This window comes from Pagrus pagrus (assembly GCF_965226575.1).
Source record: "Pagrus pagrus genome assembly, chromosome: 14".
Lineage (NCBI taxonomy): Eukaryota > Metazoa > Chordata > Actinopteri > Spariformes > Sparidae > Pagrus > Pagrus pagrus.
This window is the reverse complement of record NC_140198.1, coordinates 30,226,298-30,244,804: the sequence shown is the minus strand read 5'-3', so window position 1 is coordinate 30,244,804 and position 18,507 is coordinate 30,226,298. Positions and strand designations below refer to the sequence as shown.

The 18,507-nt window shown below is 38.1% G+C and overlaps 1 protein-coding gene across 1 annotated transcript; it reads right to left on the bottom strand.

The window, feature by feature from the left end:
- Window positions 1–208: 208 nt before the first annotated feature.
- On the bottom strand, window positions 209–18,089 carry LOC311269236 (uncharacterized protein). Its single transcript, XM_084373277.1, has 2 exons — window positions 4,345–18,089; window positions 209–3,435 (listed from the first exon to the last, which is right to left on the bottom strand). The coding sequence occupies exons 1-2, from the start codon at window positions 18,078–18,080 to the stop codon at window positions 2,187–2,189; spliced, it is 14,985 nt and encodes a 4,994-aa protein (XP_084229403.1). The 5' UTR covers window positions 18,081–18,089; the 3' UTR covers window positions 209–2,186.
- Between the last annotated feature and the right edge of the window lie 418 nt (window positions 18,090–18,507).

Below are 18,507 nucleotides of genomic sequence, written 5' to 3'. Positions count from 1 at the left end.
CAGTGAGCCCAAACTACAAAACCCAGTGTGTTTATCTCTGCTTTGCCAAGACATACACCTGTGGGGCAAGTAACAGATTTATTCAGTTGTCATTTCTTGTAGGTATTTGCTTGAATAATTCTATTTTCCCTGTTAGAAATGTAAACAAATTGATGATGATCAATTAAGGAAACAGTAGGAGCAGAACTACAGGAACAATGCTAGAGCACAGCTGACACAAATCATTTCAATGTTAAAAACAAGTAGCTTGTAATACAAGTAAATAAATAAGCTGACAGAAAATTGTTGTAATGATGTGGAGAATTTTATTTGACAAAGAAAGGTTTTTCTTCAAAGAAATTAATGATTTAAAACATACATTTATGTATTTACATTGAAAGGTGAGCTGAGCGATTCTATGTATTTTAACATTTGACAAATGAATGACCAAGCAAAAACAAAATGGTGTCGTGCATTGTATGTTGAGGGTGTTAATGGTGGTTTGTGTATTTGTGCATGTGTGTATGTGTGTGGTGTGTATGTGTGTGTTCGGAAGCCGAAAAGAGGAGTATGGTTTAGAAGTAATGGGGATGGCTGCAAGGGAAAGTGTAACAATATTAAGTAGATTATGGTAAATGTAGTTATACTGTATATAAATAAATAATAAATAAATAAATAATAAATTAAACAAAGACACATACTGTCATTCACACATGCTCTGCAGACACACAGAGAGATAATCCCTGCTACGTCCCTCATGTTAATACACTGATTGGGATGTGACCGCTCCTATTTAATGAAGGCCTACTTATGTTGTTGTTTTATACAAAATTGTAAGTGCACCTGGTTTAAAAAAATCTAAATGCAAGGTGTGTTTTTTGGGCAACTATATACAAAACTTAAAGCTGACAAAGAAAGCAGATAATGTTACTGTTAGAGAGAAAACAGAAAGGAGGGATAAAATGGAGAGAAGGGCAAAACAGAAAGGCGAGGCAAGTCAGTGTGCCTACATTAAGGTGGACAATTTAGCACAGTAAAATTGGTGATTGGTAAAATTGCTTGGTTTGACTCTGCGGGCCAGAAATGCCAGTGGAAAAGCCCCACTAGATGTCTCAATTTATCCTTATTTTTCATAAATATTTCTTAATATTTTATTTGGTTTTCTTAAATAATTGCAGCAAAACAATATAAATGAATGATTACTTTCAAAGAGGAGCAAGAAAAACAAATCACCAACAACAACAACCAAAATGAAGGTTTGAAGGGGCTGAGATTTAAATCCAGAACTGCAAACTAAAAATCAAGCACCAACCCTAAAATGGTTTGGCTAAGGGAGAATGGGGTAAATCGAACCAGTGGGTAAAGAAGGGAAGAGAATCCCCCTGTATCTAGGTAACCATAAACAAAAGTAGTCATGTGAACACAAACTGAGGAAGTATACTTCAATTGATGTTGGACTGAAGCATGTGGAGAGTAGTAAGCAAACCAGAGCATATAAAATGATTATTGTCATGCCAAGTAAATTCATCATGTTTCAAAAGTTATCAATCCTGTATGTTAATTAAAGTAGATATCTTGTGGACATTATTACATGGTAATTTAATTCAGCTTAAGCTACAAAACAAGCAAGTGATGGGGTAAGTTGAGCCAATGGCTCATCACACACACACACACACACACACACACACACACACACACACACACACACACTTTCTGTATCACTGTTACAAGTTTGATTATAATGATACTGAAAAGTTAGCATGTTTTACAATCACACACTTACAAATGGTTTTACTGAAGTTTTTGCCTTTGTTCAATTGATTGAATGATTGATTGAATCATCTCAAAATTGTATGATTTTGTATTCGTTTTTATATCAGATTTAAAAGTACAAGCCTCAAAAATGTTGCAGTCTAATCCACAGACATAACTTGACATATTGAATTATTTTACTACTTTTTGTTAGTTCTCATAATGGTCTAAAAAAGTGTTCTAAAGATTGATATCACTTGCACAATTCCTATCAGTAAACCTAAAATCAAGCTGGCAATTTTCAATTGTTCAACTATTTGTACAGCCAAAAACAGAATCATTCAGAGCCAAATATCCTTGTATTATCCTTGTACTATATGTGATTAAGCTAAAAACATGTGAAAATAGTGTAATTCAAATAAATGCCAGAACAAGACCTGAAATAGACATGACACTTATTTCTCCTCTGGGCACACTCGCTTACAGCAGGCACAGCAAGGGCAGCAGCAGCGATAGCAGTAATGGCGGAGCTGACAGAGGAGTCCATTGGTTGATTCTGGAGCTGGTTCAGTTTCTTGATACGTTTTGATAGATGCTTGTTCTGTTACCTGCACTGTTGCATCCCCTGTGGTTAAATCCCCTTGGATTGTTTGATCAGCTTTGTCTCTAGTTGTTAGTGTCCCAGACAGTCTTTCTTTGATGTGGAGTTTCTCAATCTCACCAAGCATCCGAACCTTAAGTTGTTGGAGCTCTCTGTATTTTTCATCAAGACTTTTGCAGTCTCTCTTGCAGTCACCTTGAGATGCTATGTCTTTACTTAGGCCATGGTCCAGGTTTGTCTTCTCCAATGGTTCCTTTTCTTTCTGTACCCATGTCCTCTTCACAAACTGATTGATTACCTTTAGCCTTCTCTCTAGATTGGTTCTCATCTCATAACCCCTGCGCTTCATCTGGTAAATTTCCTTGCGCTCCATTTTAGTGTCCTTCCAGATGTTTCGTAAACAATCTCTTTTTGACATATCCTGGTCAGTAAAGTCATCTTTCTCTGCTGCATACTCAGACAGTATTGCACATTTATCTTCCTCTAACTTCCAACAATGTTCATATTCTTCAGTGTGGATAATGACATCTGACTGCAGAACATCTTTTTCACATTTAAACTTATGAGATTTCGTGAAATCCTGCTTTTGGAAACCTTGCTCCAGCAGCCACTTTTTTGCTACAACTTCAGTTTGTACTACCTTGTCAAACGTCTTTGTCTCCAAGTGTTTCTTCTCTCTTTGGATCAAGTTAGAATAACCAGTGATCTTATTTTTCTGTTTGACAAGTTCATCACACTTGAGATACAATAGTGAGTTCAGTTGAAGTATGATTCTTGTTGTCTGCTCTAATCTGTCCATATTCTTACTAAAGTCCTCTTGTGTGCGTTGATTCAGCTGCACAAGTTTAGCACACAAACATGTGATGGACTTCTTTACACTGGTTAACTGAAAACCCCTGATTTTGAGCTTGGGTAGTTCTACTTCCAATGTCTTCTTTTCAATAGTTGTCTCGATTTGAAAGACTTCTTTATCTGGCTTTAGTTCATCAACAGGTAATTCAGTCATGTCATTTTTGCTTTGTTGCTCAACCAGCTTGTCTCTTTCCTCTGTTATATTCTGTTTCTGCTGTTCTAATATGTCAGTTTGTTTCTGGATGTCAGACCTCATCAGCTCCAAGTCAAGTTTCCCTTTCTTCATCATCTCATTCACTCTATTCAGATCCTCCCTCTCTTGATTCAGCTCTGCCGTCTGTTTTTCAATATCTTGTTTTTCCAACAGAAGACACCGCATCTGTTGATTTTCCATCTGTTCTCTCCGGATGACCATGTCTAACAGGATACCTCTCAGGTCATTCTTTTCTGTCTGTATGAGCTTCTTGTAAACCGACATCTGGTCTCTCTCTTGATGAAAGGCTTCAAGCTGTTGCTCCAATACAAGGCATAATCTTTGCACTTTTTCATTGTTTTGATCTAATTTGGACATTTTGGTTTTAATGTTTCCATGTGCCTTTTCATTCAGCCGTTGCAGGTTTCTTCTCAGAGTTTGTTTGTCACTCATGAACTGCTCTTCCCTAATTTTCAATTCAGAGAGTTCTCCTTTCATTTGATCTTTCTCATTCTCAAGTACTTGTCTGTCCAAGTCAAAACTGATCTTCATCTGATTGAGTTTGTCTCTCTCTTCACTGATGTTGTTCCTGGCAGCTTCAATCTCTTCCCTCTTCTTGTGGAGATCCTTCCTCAGAACTTTCAGCTCTTGTCGTTCTGTTTCCAAATTGTTCTTACTGGTTTGGAGTTCTTCTGTTAGTCTTTTGAAGTCACCTTCCACAAGTTCTTGTTCTTTTTGTTTTAAGGTCATCGTGTTCATGACATTTTCAAGTTGGTCTCTTTCCATCTCAACCTGAAGAGTCAGATCTTTAATGTTGGTTTTCTCTCTATGTATCTCATGAAACAGACTGTCTGCATGTTCTTTCTCCTTTTGTAGCTCAGCCTTTATATTTTCCAGCTTGTCGTTGTCCGCTTTTATGATTTGTTTCTGTTCTTCTAATATGTCAGTTTGTTTCTGGATGTCAGACCTCATCAGCTCCAAGTCCAGTTTCTCTTTCTTCATCATCTCATTGACTTTATTCAGATCCTCCCTCTCTTGATTCAGCTCTTCCTTCTGTTTTTCAATATCTTGTTTTTCCAACAGAGAACATCGCGTCTGTTGATTTTCCATCTGTTCTCTCCGGATGGCCATGTCTAACAGGATACCTCTCAGGTCATTCTTTTCTGTCTGTATGAGCTTCTTGTAAACCGGCATCTGGTCTCTCTCTTGATGAAAGGCTTCAAGCTGTTGCTCCAATACAAGGCATAATCTTTGCACTTCTTCATTGTTTTGATCTAATTTGGACATTTTGGTTTTAATGTTTCCATGTGCCTTTTCATTCAGCCCTTGCAGGTTTCTTCTCAGAGTTTGTATGTTACTCATACACTGCTCTTCCCTAATTTTCAATTCAGAGAGTTCTCCTTTCATTTGATCTTTCTCATTCTCAAGTACTTGTCTGTCCAAGTCAAAACTGATCTTCATCTGATTGAGTTTGTCTCTCTCTTCACTGATGTTGTTCCTGGCAGCTTCAATCTCTTCTTTCTTCTCGAGGAGATCCTTCCTCAGAACTTGCAGTTCTTGTCTTTCTGTTTCCAAATTGTTCTTACTGGTTTGGAGTTCTTCTGTTAGCCTTTTGAAGTCACCTTCCACAAGTTCTTGTTCTTTTTGTTTTAAGGTCATCATGTTCATGACATTTTCAAGTTTGTCTCTTTCCATCTCAACCTGAAGAGTCAGATCTTTAATGTTGGTTTTCTCTCTATGTATCTCATGAAACAGACTGTCTGCATGTTCTTTCTTCTTATGTAGCTCAGCCTTTGTATTTTCCAGCGTGTCTCTTTCCTCTGTTATATTCTGTTTCTGCTGTTCTAATATGTCAGTTTGTTTCTGGATGTCAGACCTCATCAGCTCCAAGTCCAGTTTCTCTTTCTTCATCATCTCATTGACTTTATTCAGATCCTCCCTCTCTTGATTCAGCTCTGCCGTCTGTTTTTCAATATCTTGTTTTTCCAACAGAAGACATCGCGTCTGTTGATTTTCCATCTGTTCTCTCCGGATGGCCATGTCTAACAGGATACGTCTCAGGTCATTCTTTTCTGTCTGTATGAGCTTCTTGTAAACCGACATCTGGTCTCTCTCTTGATGAAAGGCTTCCAGCTGTTGCTCCAATACAAGGCATAATCTTTGGACTTCTTCATTGTTTTGATCTAATTTGGACATTTTGGTTTTAATGTTTCCATGTGCCTTTTCATTCAGCCCTTGCAGGTTTCTTCTCAGAGTTTGTATGATACTCATAAACTGCTCTTCCCTAATTTTTAATTCAGAGAGTTCTCCTTTCATTTGATCTTTCTCATTCTCAAGTACTTGTCTGTCCAAGTCAAAACTGATCTCCCTCTTATTGAGTTTGTCTCTCTCTTCACTGATGTTGTTCCTGGCAGCTTCAATCTCTTCTTTCTTCTCGAGGAGATCCTTCCTCAGAACTTGCAGTTCTTGTCTTTCTGTTTCCAAATTGTTCTTACTGGTTTGGAGTTCTTCTGTTAGTCTTTTGAACTCGCCTTCCACAAGTTCTTGTTCTTTTTGTTTTAAGGTCATCATGTTCATGACATTTTCAAGTTGGTCTCTTTCCATCTCAACCTGAAGAGTCAGATCTTTAATGTTGGTTTTCTCTCTATGTATCTCATGAAACAGACTGTCTGCATGTTCTTTCTCCTTTTGTAGCTCAGCCTTTGTATTTTCCAGCTTGTCGTTGTCCGCTTTTATGATTTGTTTTTGTTCTTCTAATATGTCAGTTTGTTTCTGGATGTCAGACCTCATCATCTCCAAGTCCAGTTTCTCTTTCTTCATCATCTCACTGACTTTATTCAGATCCTCCCTCTCTTGATTCAGCTCTGACTTCAGTTTTTCAAGACAGTCTTTTTCCAACTCAAACCCTTGCTTCCATTGATTTTCCATGTCTTCTCTCTGGCTGACAATGTCTGACACTATACTTATCAGACCTTCCTTTTCTCTCTCCAACTGCTCAGTGTAACAAGCCAGGTTTTCTTTCTGTTCATCGAGTTCTGCCAGCTTTTGTTCAGATACAGTGTACAGCAATAGAACATCTTCATTGTTTTGTTGCAAAGTCTCCATTTTGTTTTTCATGTCTTCACACATCCTTTCATTCAGCTGTTGAAGTTTTACTCTCACAGTGTCTATAGATTTCATTTGATTCAGCAGGTGATCTTCTCTCATCTTCAGTTCACAATGTTTGTCTTCCATTCTGTCCTTTTCTTTCAAAAGCATTTCTCTCTCTTTGTCAAATACAGTCTTCATTTTATTGACTTTTTCTTTTTCTCCACGGATGTTGTTCATATCAGCTTCAATCTCTTCTTTCTTCTCGAGGAGATCCTTCCTCAGAACTTGCAGTTCTTGTCTTTCTGTTTCCAAATTGTTCTTACTGGTTTGGAGTTCTTCTGTTAGTCTTTTGAACTCGCCTTCCACAAGTTCTTGTTCTTTTTGTTTTAAGGTCATCATGTTCATGACATTTTCAAGTTTGTCTCTTTCCATCTCAACCTGAAGAGTCAGATCTTTAATGTTGGTTTTCTCTCTATGTATCTCATGAAACAGACTGTCTGCATGTTCTTTCTTCTTATGTAGCTCAGCCTTTGTATTTTCCAGCTTGTCTCTTTCCTCTGTTATATTCTGTTTCTGCTGTTCTAATATGTCAGTTTGTTTCTGGATGTCAGACCTCATCAGCTCCAAGTCCAGTTTCTCTTTCTTCATCATCTCATTGACTTTATTCAGATCCTCCCTCTCTTGACTCAGCTCTGCCGTCTGTTTTTCAATATCTTGTTTTTCCAACAGAAGACATCGCGTCTGTTGATTTTCCATCTGTTCTCTCCGGATGGCCATGTCTAACAGGATACGTCTCAGGTCATTCTTTTCTGTCTGTATGAGCTTCTTGTAAACCGACATCTGGTCTCTCTCTTGATGAAAGGCTTCAAGCTGTTGCTCCAATACAAGGCATAATCTTTGGACTTCTTCATTGTTTTGATCTAATTTGGACATTTTGGTTTTAATGTTTCCATGTGCCTTTTCATTCAGCCCTTGCAGGTTTCTTCTCAGAGTTTGTATGATACTCATAAACTGTTCTTCCCTAATTTTTAATTCAGAGAGTTCTCCTTTCATTTGATCTTTCTCATTCTCAAGTACTTGTCTGTCCAAGTCAAAACTGATCTCCCTCTTATTGAGTTTGTCTCTCTCTTCACTGATGTTGTTCCTGGCAGCTTCAATCTCTTCTTTCTTCTCGAGGAGATCCTTCCTCAGAACTTGCAGTTCTTGTCTTTCTGTTTCCAAATTGTTCTTACTGGTTTGGAGTTCTTCTGTTAGTCTTTTGAACTCGCCTTCCACAAGTTCTTGTTCTTTTTGTTTTAAGGTCATCATGTTCATGACATTTTCAAGTTGGTCTCTTTCCATCTCAACCTGAAGAGTCAGATCTTTAATGTTGGTTTTCTCTCTATGTATCTCATGAAACAGACTGTCTGCATGTTCTTTCTCCTTTTGTAGCTCAGCCTTTGTATTTTCCAGCTTGTCGTTGTCCGCTTTTATGATTTGTTTTTGTTCTTCTAATATGTCAGTTTGTTTCTGGATGTCAGACCTCATCATCTCCAAGTCCAGTTTCTCTTTCTTCATCATCTCACTGACTTTATTCAGATCCTCCCTCTCTTGATTCAGCTCTGACTTCAGTTTTTCAAGACAGTCTTTTTCCAACTCAAACCCTTGCTTCCATTGATTTTCCATGTCTTCTCTCTGGCTGACAATGTCTGACACTATACTTATCAGACCTTCCTTTTCTCTCTCCAACTGCTCAGTGTAACAAGCCAGGTTTTCTTTCTGTTCATCGAGTTCTGCCAGCTTTTGTTCAGATACAGTGTACAGCAATAGAACATCTTCATTGTTTTGTTGCAAAGTCTCCATTTTGTTTTTCATGTCTTCACACATCCTTTCATTCAGCTGTTGAAGTTTTACTCTCACAGTGTCTATAGATTTCATTTGATTCAGCAGGTGATCTTCTCTCATCTTCAGTTCACAATGTTTGTCTTCCATTCTGTCCTTTTCTTTCAAAAGCATTTCTCTCTCTTTGTCAAATACAGTCTTCATTTTATTGACTTTTTCTTTTTCTCCACGGATGTTGTTCATATCAGCTTCAATCTCTTCTTTCTTCTCGAGGAGATCCTTCCTCAGAACTTGCAGTTCTTGTCTTTCTGTTTCCAAATTGTTCTTACTGGTTTGGAGTTCTTCTGTTAGTCTTTTGAACTCGCCTTCCACAAGTTCTTGTTCTTTTTGTTTTAAGGTCATCATGTTCATGACATTTTCAAGTTTGTCTCTTTCCATCTCAACCTGAAGAGTCAGATCTTTAATGTTGGTTTTCTCTCTATGTATCTCATGAAACAGACTGTCTGCATGTTCTTTCTTCTTATGTAGCTCAGCCTTTGTATTTTCCAGCTTGTCTCTTTCCTCTGTTATATTCTGTTTCTGCTGTTCTAATATGTCAGTTTGTTTCTGGATGTCAGACCTCATCAGCTCCAAGTCCAGTTTCTCTTTCTTCATCATCTCATTGACTTTATTCAGATCCTCCCTCTCTTGACTCAGCTCTGCCGTCTGTTTTTCAATATCTTGTTTTTCCAACAGAAGACATCGCGTCTGTTGATTTTCCATCTGTTCTCTCCGGATGGCCATGTCTAACAGGATACGTCTCAGGTCATTCTTTTCTGTCTGTATGAGCTTCTTGTAAACCGACATCTGGTCTCTCTCTTGATGAAAGGCTTCAAGCTGTTGCTCCAATACAAGGCATAATCTTTGGACTTCTTCATTGTTTTGATCTAATTTGGACATTTTGGTTTTAATGTTTCCATGTGCCTTTTCATTCAGCCCTTGCAGGTTTCTTCTCAGAGTTTGTATGATACTCATAAACTGTTCTTCCCTAATTTTTAATTCAGAGAGTTCTCCTTTCATTTGATCTTTCTCATTCTCAAGTACTTGTCTGTCCAAGTCAAAACTGATCTCCCTCTTATTGAGTTTGTCTCTCTCTTCACTGATGTTGTTCCTGGCAGCTTCAATCTCTTCTTTCTTCTCGAGGAGATCCTTCCTCAGAACTTGCAGTTCTTGTCTTTCTGTTTCCAAATTGTTCTTACTGGTTTGGAGTTCTTCTGTTAGTCTTTTGAACTCGCCTTCCACAAGTTCTTGTTCTTTTTGTTTTAAGGTCATCATGTTCATGACATTTTCAAGTTGGTCTCTTTCCATCTCAACCTGAAGAGTCAGATCTTTAATGTTGGTTTTCTCTCTATGTATCTCATGAAACAGACTGTCTGCATGTTCTTTCTCCTTTTGTAGCTCAGCCTTTGTATTTTCCAGCTTGTCGTTGTCCGCTTTTATGATTTGTTTTTGTTCTTCTAATATGTCAGTTTGTTTCTGGATGTCAGACCTCATCATCTCCAAGTCCAGTTTCTCTTTCTTCATCATCTCACTGACTTTATTCAGATCCTCCCTCTCTTGATTCAGCTCTGACTTCAGTTTTTCAAGACAGTCTTTTTCCAACTCAAACCCTTGCTTCCATTGATTTTCCATGTCTTCTCTCTGGCTGACAATGTCTGACACTATACTTATCAGACCTTCCTTTTCTCTCTCCAACTGCTCAGTGTAACAAGCCAGGTTTTCTTTCTGTTCATCGAGTTCTGCCAGCTTTTGTTCAGATACAGTGTACAGCAATAGAACATCTTCATTGTTTTGTTGCAAAGTCTCCATTTTGTTTTTCATGTCTTCACACATCCTTTCATTCAGCTGTTGAAGTTTTACTCTCACAGTGTCTATAGATTTCATTTGATTCAGCAGGTGATCTTCTCTCATCTTCAGTTCACAATGTTTGTCTTCCATTCTGTCCTTTTCTTTCAAAAGCATTTCTCTCTCTTTGTCAAATACAGTCTTCATTTTATTGACTTTTTCTTTTTCTCCACGGATGTTGTTCATATCAGCTTCAATCTCTTCTTTCTTCTCGAGGAGATCCTTCCTCAGAACTTGCAGTTCTTGTCTTTCTGTTTCCAAATTGTTCTTACTGGTTTGGAGTTCTTCTGTTAGTCTTTTGAACTCGCCTTCCACAAGTTCTTGTTCTTTTTGTTTTAAGGTCATCATGTTCATGACATTTTCAAGTTTGTCTCTTTCCATCTCAACCTGAAGAGTCAGATCTTTAATGTTGGTTTTCTCTCTATGTATCTCATGAAACAGACTGTCTGCATGTTCTTTCTTCTTATGTAGCTCAGCCTTTGTATTTTCCAGCTTGTCTCTTTCCTCTGTTATATTCTGTTTCTGCTGTTCTAATATGTCAGTTTGTTTCTGGATGTCAGACCTCATCAGCTCCAAGTCCAGTTTCTCTTTCTTCATCATCTCATTGACTTTATTCAGATCCTCCCTCTCTTGACTCAGCTCTGCCGTCTGTTTTTCAATATCTTGTTTTTCCAACAGAAGACATCGCGTCTGTTGATTTTCCATCTGTTCTCTCCGGATGGCCATGTCTAACAGGATACGTCTCAGGTCATTCTTTTCTGTCTGTATGAGCTTCTTGTAAACCGACATCTGGTCTCTCTCTTGATGAAAGGCTTCAAGCTGTTGCTCCAATACAAGGCATAATCTTTGGACTTCTTCATTGTTTTGATCTAATTTGGACATTTTGGTTTTAATGTTTCCATGTGCCTTTTCATTCAGCCCTTGCAGGTTTCTTCTCAGAGTTTGTATGATACTCATAAACTGTTCTTCCCTAATTTTTAATTCAGAGAGTTCTCCTTTCATTTGATCTTTCTCATTCTCAAGTACTTGTCTGTCCAAGTCAAAACTGATCTCCCTCTTATTGAGTTTGTCTCTCTCTTCACTGATGTTGTTCCTGGCAGCTTCAATCTCTTCTTTCTTCTCGAGGAGATCCTTCCTCAGAACTTGCAGTTCTTGTCTTTCTGTTTCCAAATTGTTCTTACTGGTTTGGAGTTCTTCTGTTAGTCTTTTGAACTCGCCTTCCACAAGTTCTTGTTCTTTTTGTTTTAAGGTCATCATGTTCATGACATTTTCAAGTTGGTCTCTTTCCATCTCAACCTGAAGAGTCAGATCTTTAATGTTGGTTTTCTCTCTATGTATCTCATGAAACAGACTGTCTGCATGTTCTTTCTCCTTTTGTAGCTCAGCCTTTGTATTTTCCAGCTTGTCGTTGTCCGCTTTTATGATTTGTTTTTGTTCTTCTAATATGTCAGTTTGTTTCTGGATGTCAGACCTCATCATCTCCAAGTCCAGTTTCTCTTTCTTCATCATCTCACTGACTTTATTCAGATCCTCCCTCTCTTGATTCAGCTCTGACTTCAGTTTTTCAAGACAGTCTTTTTCCAACTCAAACCCTTGCTTCCATTGATTTTCCATGTCTTCTCTCTGGCTGACAATGTCTGACACTATACTTATCAGACCTTCCTTTTCTCTCTCCAACTGCTCAGTGTAACAAGCCAGGTTTTCTTTCTGTTCATCGAGTTCTGCCAGCTTTTGTTCAGATACAGTGTACAGCAATAGAACATCTTCATTGTTTTGTTGCAAAGTCTCCATTTTGTTTTTCATGTCTTCACACATCCTTTCATTCAGCTGTTGAAGTTTTACTCTCACAGTGTCTATAGATTTCATTTGATTCAGCAGGTGATCTTCTCTCATCTTCAGTTCACAATGTTTGTCTTCCATTCTGTCCTTTTCTTTCAAAAGCATTTCTCTCTCTTTGTCAAATACAGTCTTCATTTTATTGACTTTTTCTTTTTCTCCACGGATGTTGTTCATATCAGCTTCAATCTCTTCTTTCTTCTCGAGGAGATCCTTCCTCAGAACTTGCAGTTCTTGTCTTTCTGTTTCCAAATTGTTCTTACTGGTTTGGAGTTCTTCTGTTAGTCTTTTGAACTCGCCTTCCACAAGTTCTTGTTCTTTTTGTTTTAAGGTCATCATGTTCATGACATTTTCAAGTTTGTCTCTTTCCATCTCAACCTGAAGAGTCAGATCTTTAATGTTGGTTTTCTCTCTATGTATCTCATGAAACAGACTGTCTGCATGTTCTTTCTTCTTATGTAGCTCAGCCTTTGTATTTTCCAGCTTGTCTCTTTCCTCTGTTATATTCTGTTTCTGCTGTTCTAATATGTCAGTTTGTTTCTGGATGTCAGGCCTCATCAGCTCCAAGTCCAGTTTCTCTTTCTTCATCATCTCATTGACTTTATTCAGATCCTCCCTCTCTTGATTCAGCTCTGCCGTCTGTTTTTCAATATCTTGTTTTTCCAACAGAAGACATCGCGTCTGTTGATTTTCCATCTGTTCTCTCCGGATGGCCATGTCTAACAGGATACGTCTCAGGTCATTCTTTTCTGTCTGTATGAGCTTCTTGTAAACCGACATCTGGTCTCTCTCTTGATGAAAGGCTTCAAGCTGTTGCTCCAATACAAGGCATAATCTTTGGACTTCTTCATTGTTTTGATCTAATTTGGACATTTTGGTTTTAATGTTTCCATGTGCCTTTTCATTCAGCCCTTGCAGGTTTCTTCTCAGAGTTTGTATGATACTCATAAACTGTTCTTCCCTAATTTTTAATTCAGAGAGTTCTCCTTTCATTTGATCTTTCTCATTCTCAAGTACTTGTCTGTCCAAGTCAAAACTGATCTCCCTCTTATTGAGTTTGTCTCTCTCTTCACTGATGTTGTTCCTGGCAGCTTCAATCTCTTCTTTCTTCTCGAGGAGATCCTTCCTCAGAACTTGCAGTTCTTGTCTTTCTGTTTCCAAATTGTTCTTACTGGTTTGGAGTTCTTCTGTTAGTCTTTTGAACTCGCCTTCCACAAGTTCTTGTTCTTTTTGTTTTAAGGTCATCATGTTCATGACATTTTCAAGTTGGTCTCTTTCCATCTCAACCTGAAGAGTCAGATCTTTAATGTTGGTTTTCTCTCTATGTATCTCATGAAACAGACTGTCTGCATGTTCTTTCTCCTTTTGTAGCTCAGCCTTTGTATTTTCCAGCTTGTCGTTGTCCGCTTTTATGATTTGTTTTTGTTCTTCTAATATGTCAGTTTGTTTCTGGATGTCAGACCTCATCATCTCCAAGTCCAGTTTCTCTTTCTTCATCATCTCACTGACTTTATTCAGATCCTCCCTCTCTTGATTCAGCTCTGACTTCAGTTTTTCAAGACAGTCTTTTTCCAACTCAAACCCTTGCTTCCATTGATTTTCCATGTCTTCTCTCTGGCTGACAATGTCTGACACTATACTTATCAGACCTTCCTTTTCTCTCTCCAACTGCTCAGTGTAACAAGCCAGGTTTTCTTTCTGTTCATCGAGTTCTGCCAGCTTTTGTTCAGATACAGTGTACAGCAATAGAACATCTTCATTGTTTTGTTGCAAAGTCTCCATTTTGTTTTTCATGTCTTCACACATCCTTTCATTCAGCTGTTGAAGTTTTACTCTCACAGTGTCTATAGATTTCATTTGATTCAGCAGGTGATCTTCTCTCATCTTCAGTTCACAATGTTTGTCTTCCATTCTGTCCTTTTCTTTCAAAAGCATTTCTCTCTCTTTGTCAAATACAGTCTTCATTTTATTGACTTTTTCTTTTTCTCCACGGATGTTGTTCATATCAGCTTCAATCTCTTCTTTCTTCTCGAGGAGATCCTTCCTCAGAACTTGCAGTTCTTGTCTTTCTGTTTCCAAATTGTTCTTACTGGTTTGGAGTTCTTCTGTTAGTCTTTTGAACTCGCCTTCCACAAGTTCTTGTTCTTTTTGTTTTAAGGTCATCATGTTCATGACATTTTCAAGTTTGTCTCTTTCCATCTCAACCTGAAGAGTCAGATCTTTAATGTTGGTTTTCTCTCTATGTATCTCATGAAACAGACTGTCTGCATGTTCTTTCTTCTTATGTAGCTCAGCCTTTGTATTTTCCAGCTTGTCTCTTTCCTCTGTTATATTCTGTTTCTGCTGTTCTAATATGTCAGTTTGTTTCTGGATGTCAGACCTCATCAGCTCCAAGTCCAGTTTCTCTTTCTTCATCATCTCATTGACTTTATTCAGATCCTCCCTCTCTTGACTCAGCTCTGCCGTCTGTTTTTCAATATCTTGTTTTTCCAACAGAAGACATCGCGTCTGTTGATTTTCCATCTGTTCTCTCCGGATGGCCATGTCTAACAGGATACGTCTCAGGTCATTCTTTTCTGTCTGTATGAGCTTCTTGTAAACCGACATCTGGTCTCTCTCTTGATGAAAGGCTTCAAGCTGTTGCTCCAATACAAGGCATAATCTTTGGACTTCTTCATTGTTTTGATCTAATTTGGACATTTTGGTTTTAATGTTTCCATGTGCCTTTTCATTCAGCCCTTGCAGGTTTCTTCTCAGAGTTTGTATGATACTCATAAACTGTTCTTCCCTAATTTTTAATTCAGAGAGTTCTCCTTTCATTTGATCTTTCTCATTCTCAAGTACTTGTCTGTCCAAGTCAAAACTGATCTCCCTCTTATTGAGTTTGTCTCTCTCTTCACTGATGTTGTTCCTGGCAGCTTCAATCTCTTCTTTCTTCTCGAGGAGATCCTTCCTCAGAACTTGCAGTTCTTGTCTTTCTGTTTCCAAATTGTTCTTACTGGTTTGGAGTTCTTCTGTTAGTCTTTTGAACTCGCCTTCCACAAGTTCTTGTTCTTTTTGTTTTAAGGTCATCATGTTCATGACATTTTCAAGTTGGTCTCTTTCCATCTCAACCTGAAGAGTCAGATCTTTAATGTTGGTTTTCTCTCTATGTATCTCATGAAACAGACTGTCTGCATGTTCTTTCTCCTTTTGTAGCTCAGCCTTTGTATTTTCCAGCTTGTCGTTGTCCGCTTTTATGATTTGTTTTTGTTCTTCTAATATGTCAGTTTGTTTCTGGATGTCAGACCTCATCATCTCCAAGTCCAGTTTCTCTTTCTTCATCATCTCACTGACTTTATTCAGATCCTCCCTCTCTTGATTCAGCTCTGACTTCAGTTTTTCAAGACAGTCTTTTTCCAACTCAAACCCTTGCTTCCATTGATTTTCCATGTCTTCTCTCTGGCTGACAATGTCTGACACTATACTTATCAGACCTTCCTTTTCTCTCTCCAACTGCTCAGTGTAACAAGCCAGGTTTTCTTTCTGTTCATCGAGTTCTGCCAGCTTTTGTTCAGATACAGTGTACAGCAATAGAACATCTTCATTGTTTTGTTGCAAAGTCTCCATTTTGTTTTTCATGTCTTCACACATCCTTTCATTCAGCTGTTGAAGTTTTACTCTCACAGTGTCTATAGATTTCATTTGATTCAGCAGGTGATCTTCTCTCATCTTCAGTTCACAATGTTTGTCTTCCATTCTGTCCTTTTCTTTCAAAAGCATTTCTCTCTCTTTGTCAAATACAGTCTTCATTTTATTGACTTTTTCTTTTTCTCCACGGATGTTGTTCATATCAGCTTCAATCTCTTCTTTCTTCTCGAGGAGATCCTTCCTCAGAACTTGCAGTTCTTGTCTTTCTGTTTCCAAATTGTTCTTACTGGTTTGGAGTTCTTCTGTTAGTCTTTTGAACTCGCCTTCCACAAGTTCTTGTTCTTTTTGTTTTAAGGTCATCATGTTCATGACATTTTCAAGTTTGTCTCTTTCCATCTCAACCTGAAGAGTCAGATCTTTAATGTTGGTTTTCTCTCTATGTATCTCATGAAACAGACTGTCTGCATGTTCTTTCTTCTTATGTAGCTCAGCCTTTGTATTTTCCAGCTTGTCTCTTTCCTCTGTTATATTCTGTTTCTGCTGTTCTAATATGTCAGTTTGTTTCTGGATGTCAGACCTCATCAGCTCCAAGTCCAGTTTCTCTTTCTTCATCATCTCATTGACTTTATTCAGATCCTCCCTCTCTTGATTCAGCTCTGCCGTCTGTTTTTCAATATCTTGTTTTTCCAACAGAAGACATCGCGTCTGTTGATTTTCCATCTGTTCTCTCCGGATGGCCATGTCTAACAGGATACGTCTCAGGTCATTCTTTTCTGTCTGTATGAGCTTCTTGTAAACCGACATCTGGTCTCTCTCTTGATGAAAGGCTTCAAGCTGTTGCTCCAATACAAGGCATAATCTTTGGACTTCTTCATTGTTTTGATCTAATTTGGACATTTTGGTTTTAATGTTTCCATGTGCCTTTTCATTCAGCCCTTGCAGGTTTCTTCTCAGAGTTTGTATGATACTCATAAACTGTTCTTCCCTAATTTTTAATTCAGAGAGTTCTCCTTTCATTTGATCTTTCTCATTCTCAAGTACTTGTCTGTCCAAGTCAAAACTGATCTCCCTCTTATTGAGTTTGTCTCTCTCTTCACTGATGTTGTTCCTGGCAGCTTCAATCTCTTCTTTCTTCTCGAGGAGATCCTTCCTCAGAACTTGCAGTTCTTGTCTTTCTGTTTCCAAATTGTTCTTACTGGTTTGGAGTTCTTCTGTTAGTCTTTTGAACTCGCCTTCCACAAGTTCTTGTTCTTTTTGTTTTAAGGTCATCATGTTCATGACATTTTCAAGTTGGTCTCTTTCCATCTCAACCTGAAGAGTCAGATCTTTAATGTTGGTTTTCTCTCTATGTATCTCATGAAACAGACTGTCTGCATGTTCTTTCTCCTTTTGTAGCTCAGCCTTTGTATTTTCCAGCTTGTCGTTGTCCGCTTTTATGATTTGTTTTTGTTCTTCTAATATGTCAGTTTGTTTCTGGATGTCAGACCTCATCATCTCCAAGTCCAGTTTCTCTTTCTTCATCATCTCACTGACTTTATTCAGATCCTCCCTCTCTTGATTCAGCTCTGACTTCAGTTTTTCAAGACAGTCTTTTTCCAACTCAAACCCTTGCTTCCATTGATTTTCCATGTCTTCTCTCTGGCTGACAATGTCTGACACTATACTTATCAGACCTTCCTTTTCTCTCTCCAACTGCTCAGTGTAACAAGCCAGGTTTTCTTTCTGTTCATCGAGTTCTGCCAGCTTTTGTTCAGATACAGTGTACAGCAATAGAACATCTTCATTGTTTTGTTGCAAAGTCTCCATTTTGTTTTTCATGTCTTCACACATCCTTTCATTCAGCTGTTGAAGTTTTACTCTCACAGTGTCTATAGATTTCATTTGATTCAGCAGGTGATCTTCTCTCATCTTCAGTTCACAATGTTTGTCTTCCATTCTGTCCTTTTCTTTCAAAAGCATTTCTCTCTCTTTGTCAAATACAGTCTTCATTTTATTGACTTTTTCTTTTTCTCCACGGATGTTGTTCATATCAGCTTCAATCTCTTCTTTCTTCTCGAGGAGATCCTTCCTCAGAACTTGCAGTTCTTGTCTTTCTGTTTCCAAATTGTTCTTACTGGTTTGGAGTTCTTCTGTTAGTCTTTTGAACTCGCCTTCCACAAGTTCTTGTTCTTTTTGTTTTAAGGTCATCATGTTCATGACATTTTCAAGTTTGTCTCTTTCCATCTCAACCTGAAGAGTCAGATCTTTAATGTTGGTTTTCTCTCTATGTATCTCATGAAACAGACTGTCTGCATGTTCTTTCTTCTTATGTAGCTCAGCCTTTGTATTTTCCAGCTTGTCTCTTTCCTCTGTTATATTCTGTTTCTGCTGTTCTAATATGTCAGTTTGTTTCTGGATGTCAGACCTCATCAGCTCCAAGTCCAGTTTCTCTTTCTTCATCATCTCATTGACTTTATTAAGATCCTCCCTCTCTTGATTCAGCTCTGCCGTCTGTTTTTCAATATCTTGTTTTTCCAACAGAAGACATCGCGTCTGTTGATTTTCCATCTGTTCTCTCCGGATGGCCATGTCTAACAGGATACGTCTCAGGTCATTCTTTTCTGTCTGTATGAGCTTCTTGTAAACCGACATCTGGTCTCTCTCTTGATGAAAGGCTTCAAGCTGTTGCTCCAATACAAGGCATAATCTTTGGACTTCTTCATTGTTTTGATCTAATTTGGACATTTTGGTTTTAATGTTTCCATGTGCCTTTTCATTCAGCCCTTGCAGGTTTCTTCTCAGAGTTTGTATGATACTCATAAACTGTTCTTCCCTAATTTTTAATTCAGAGAGTTCTCCTTTCATTTGATCTTTCTCATTCTCAAGTACT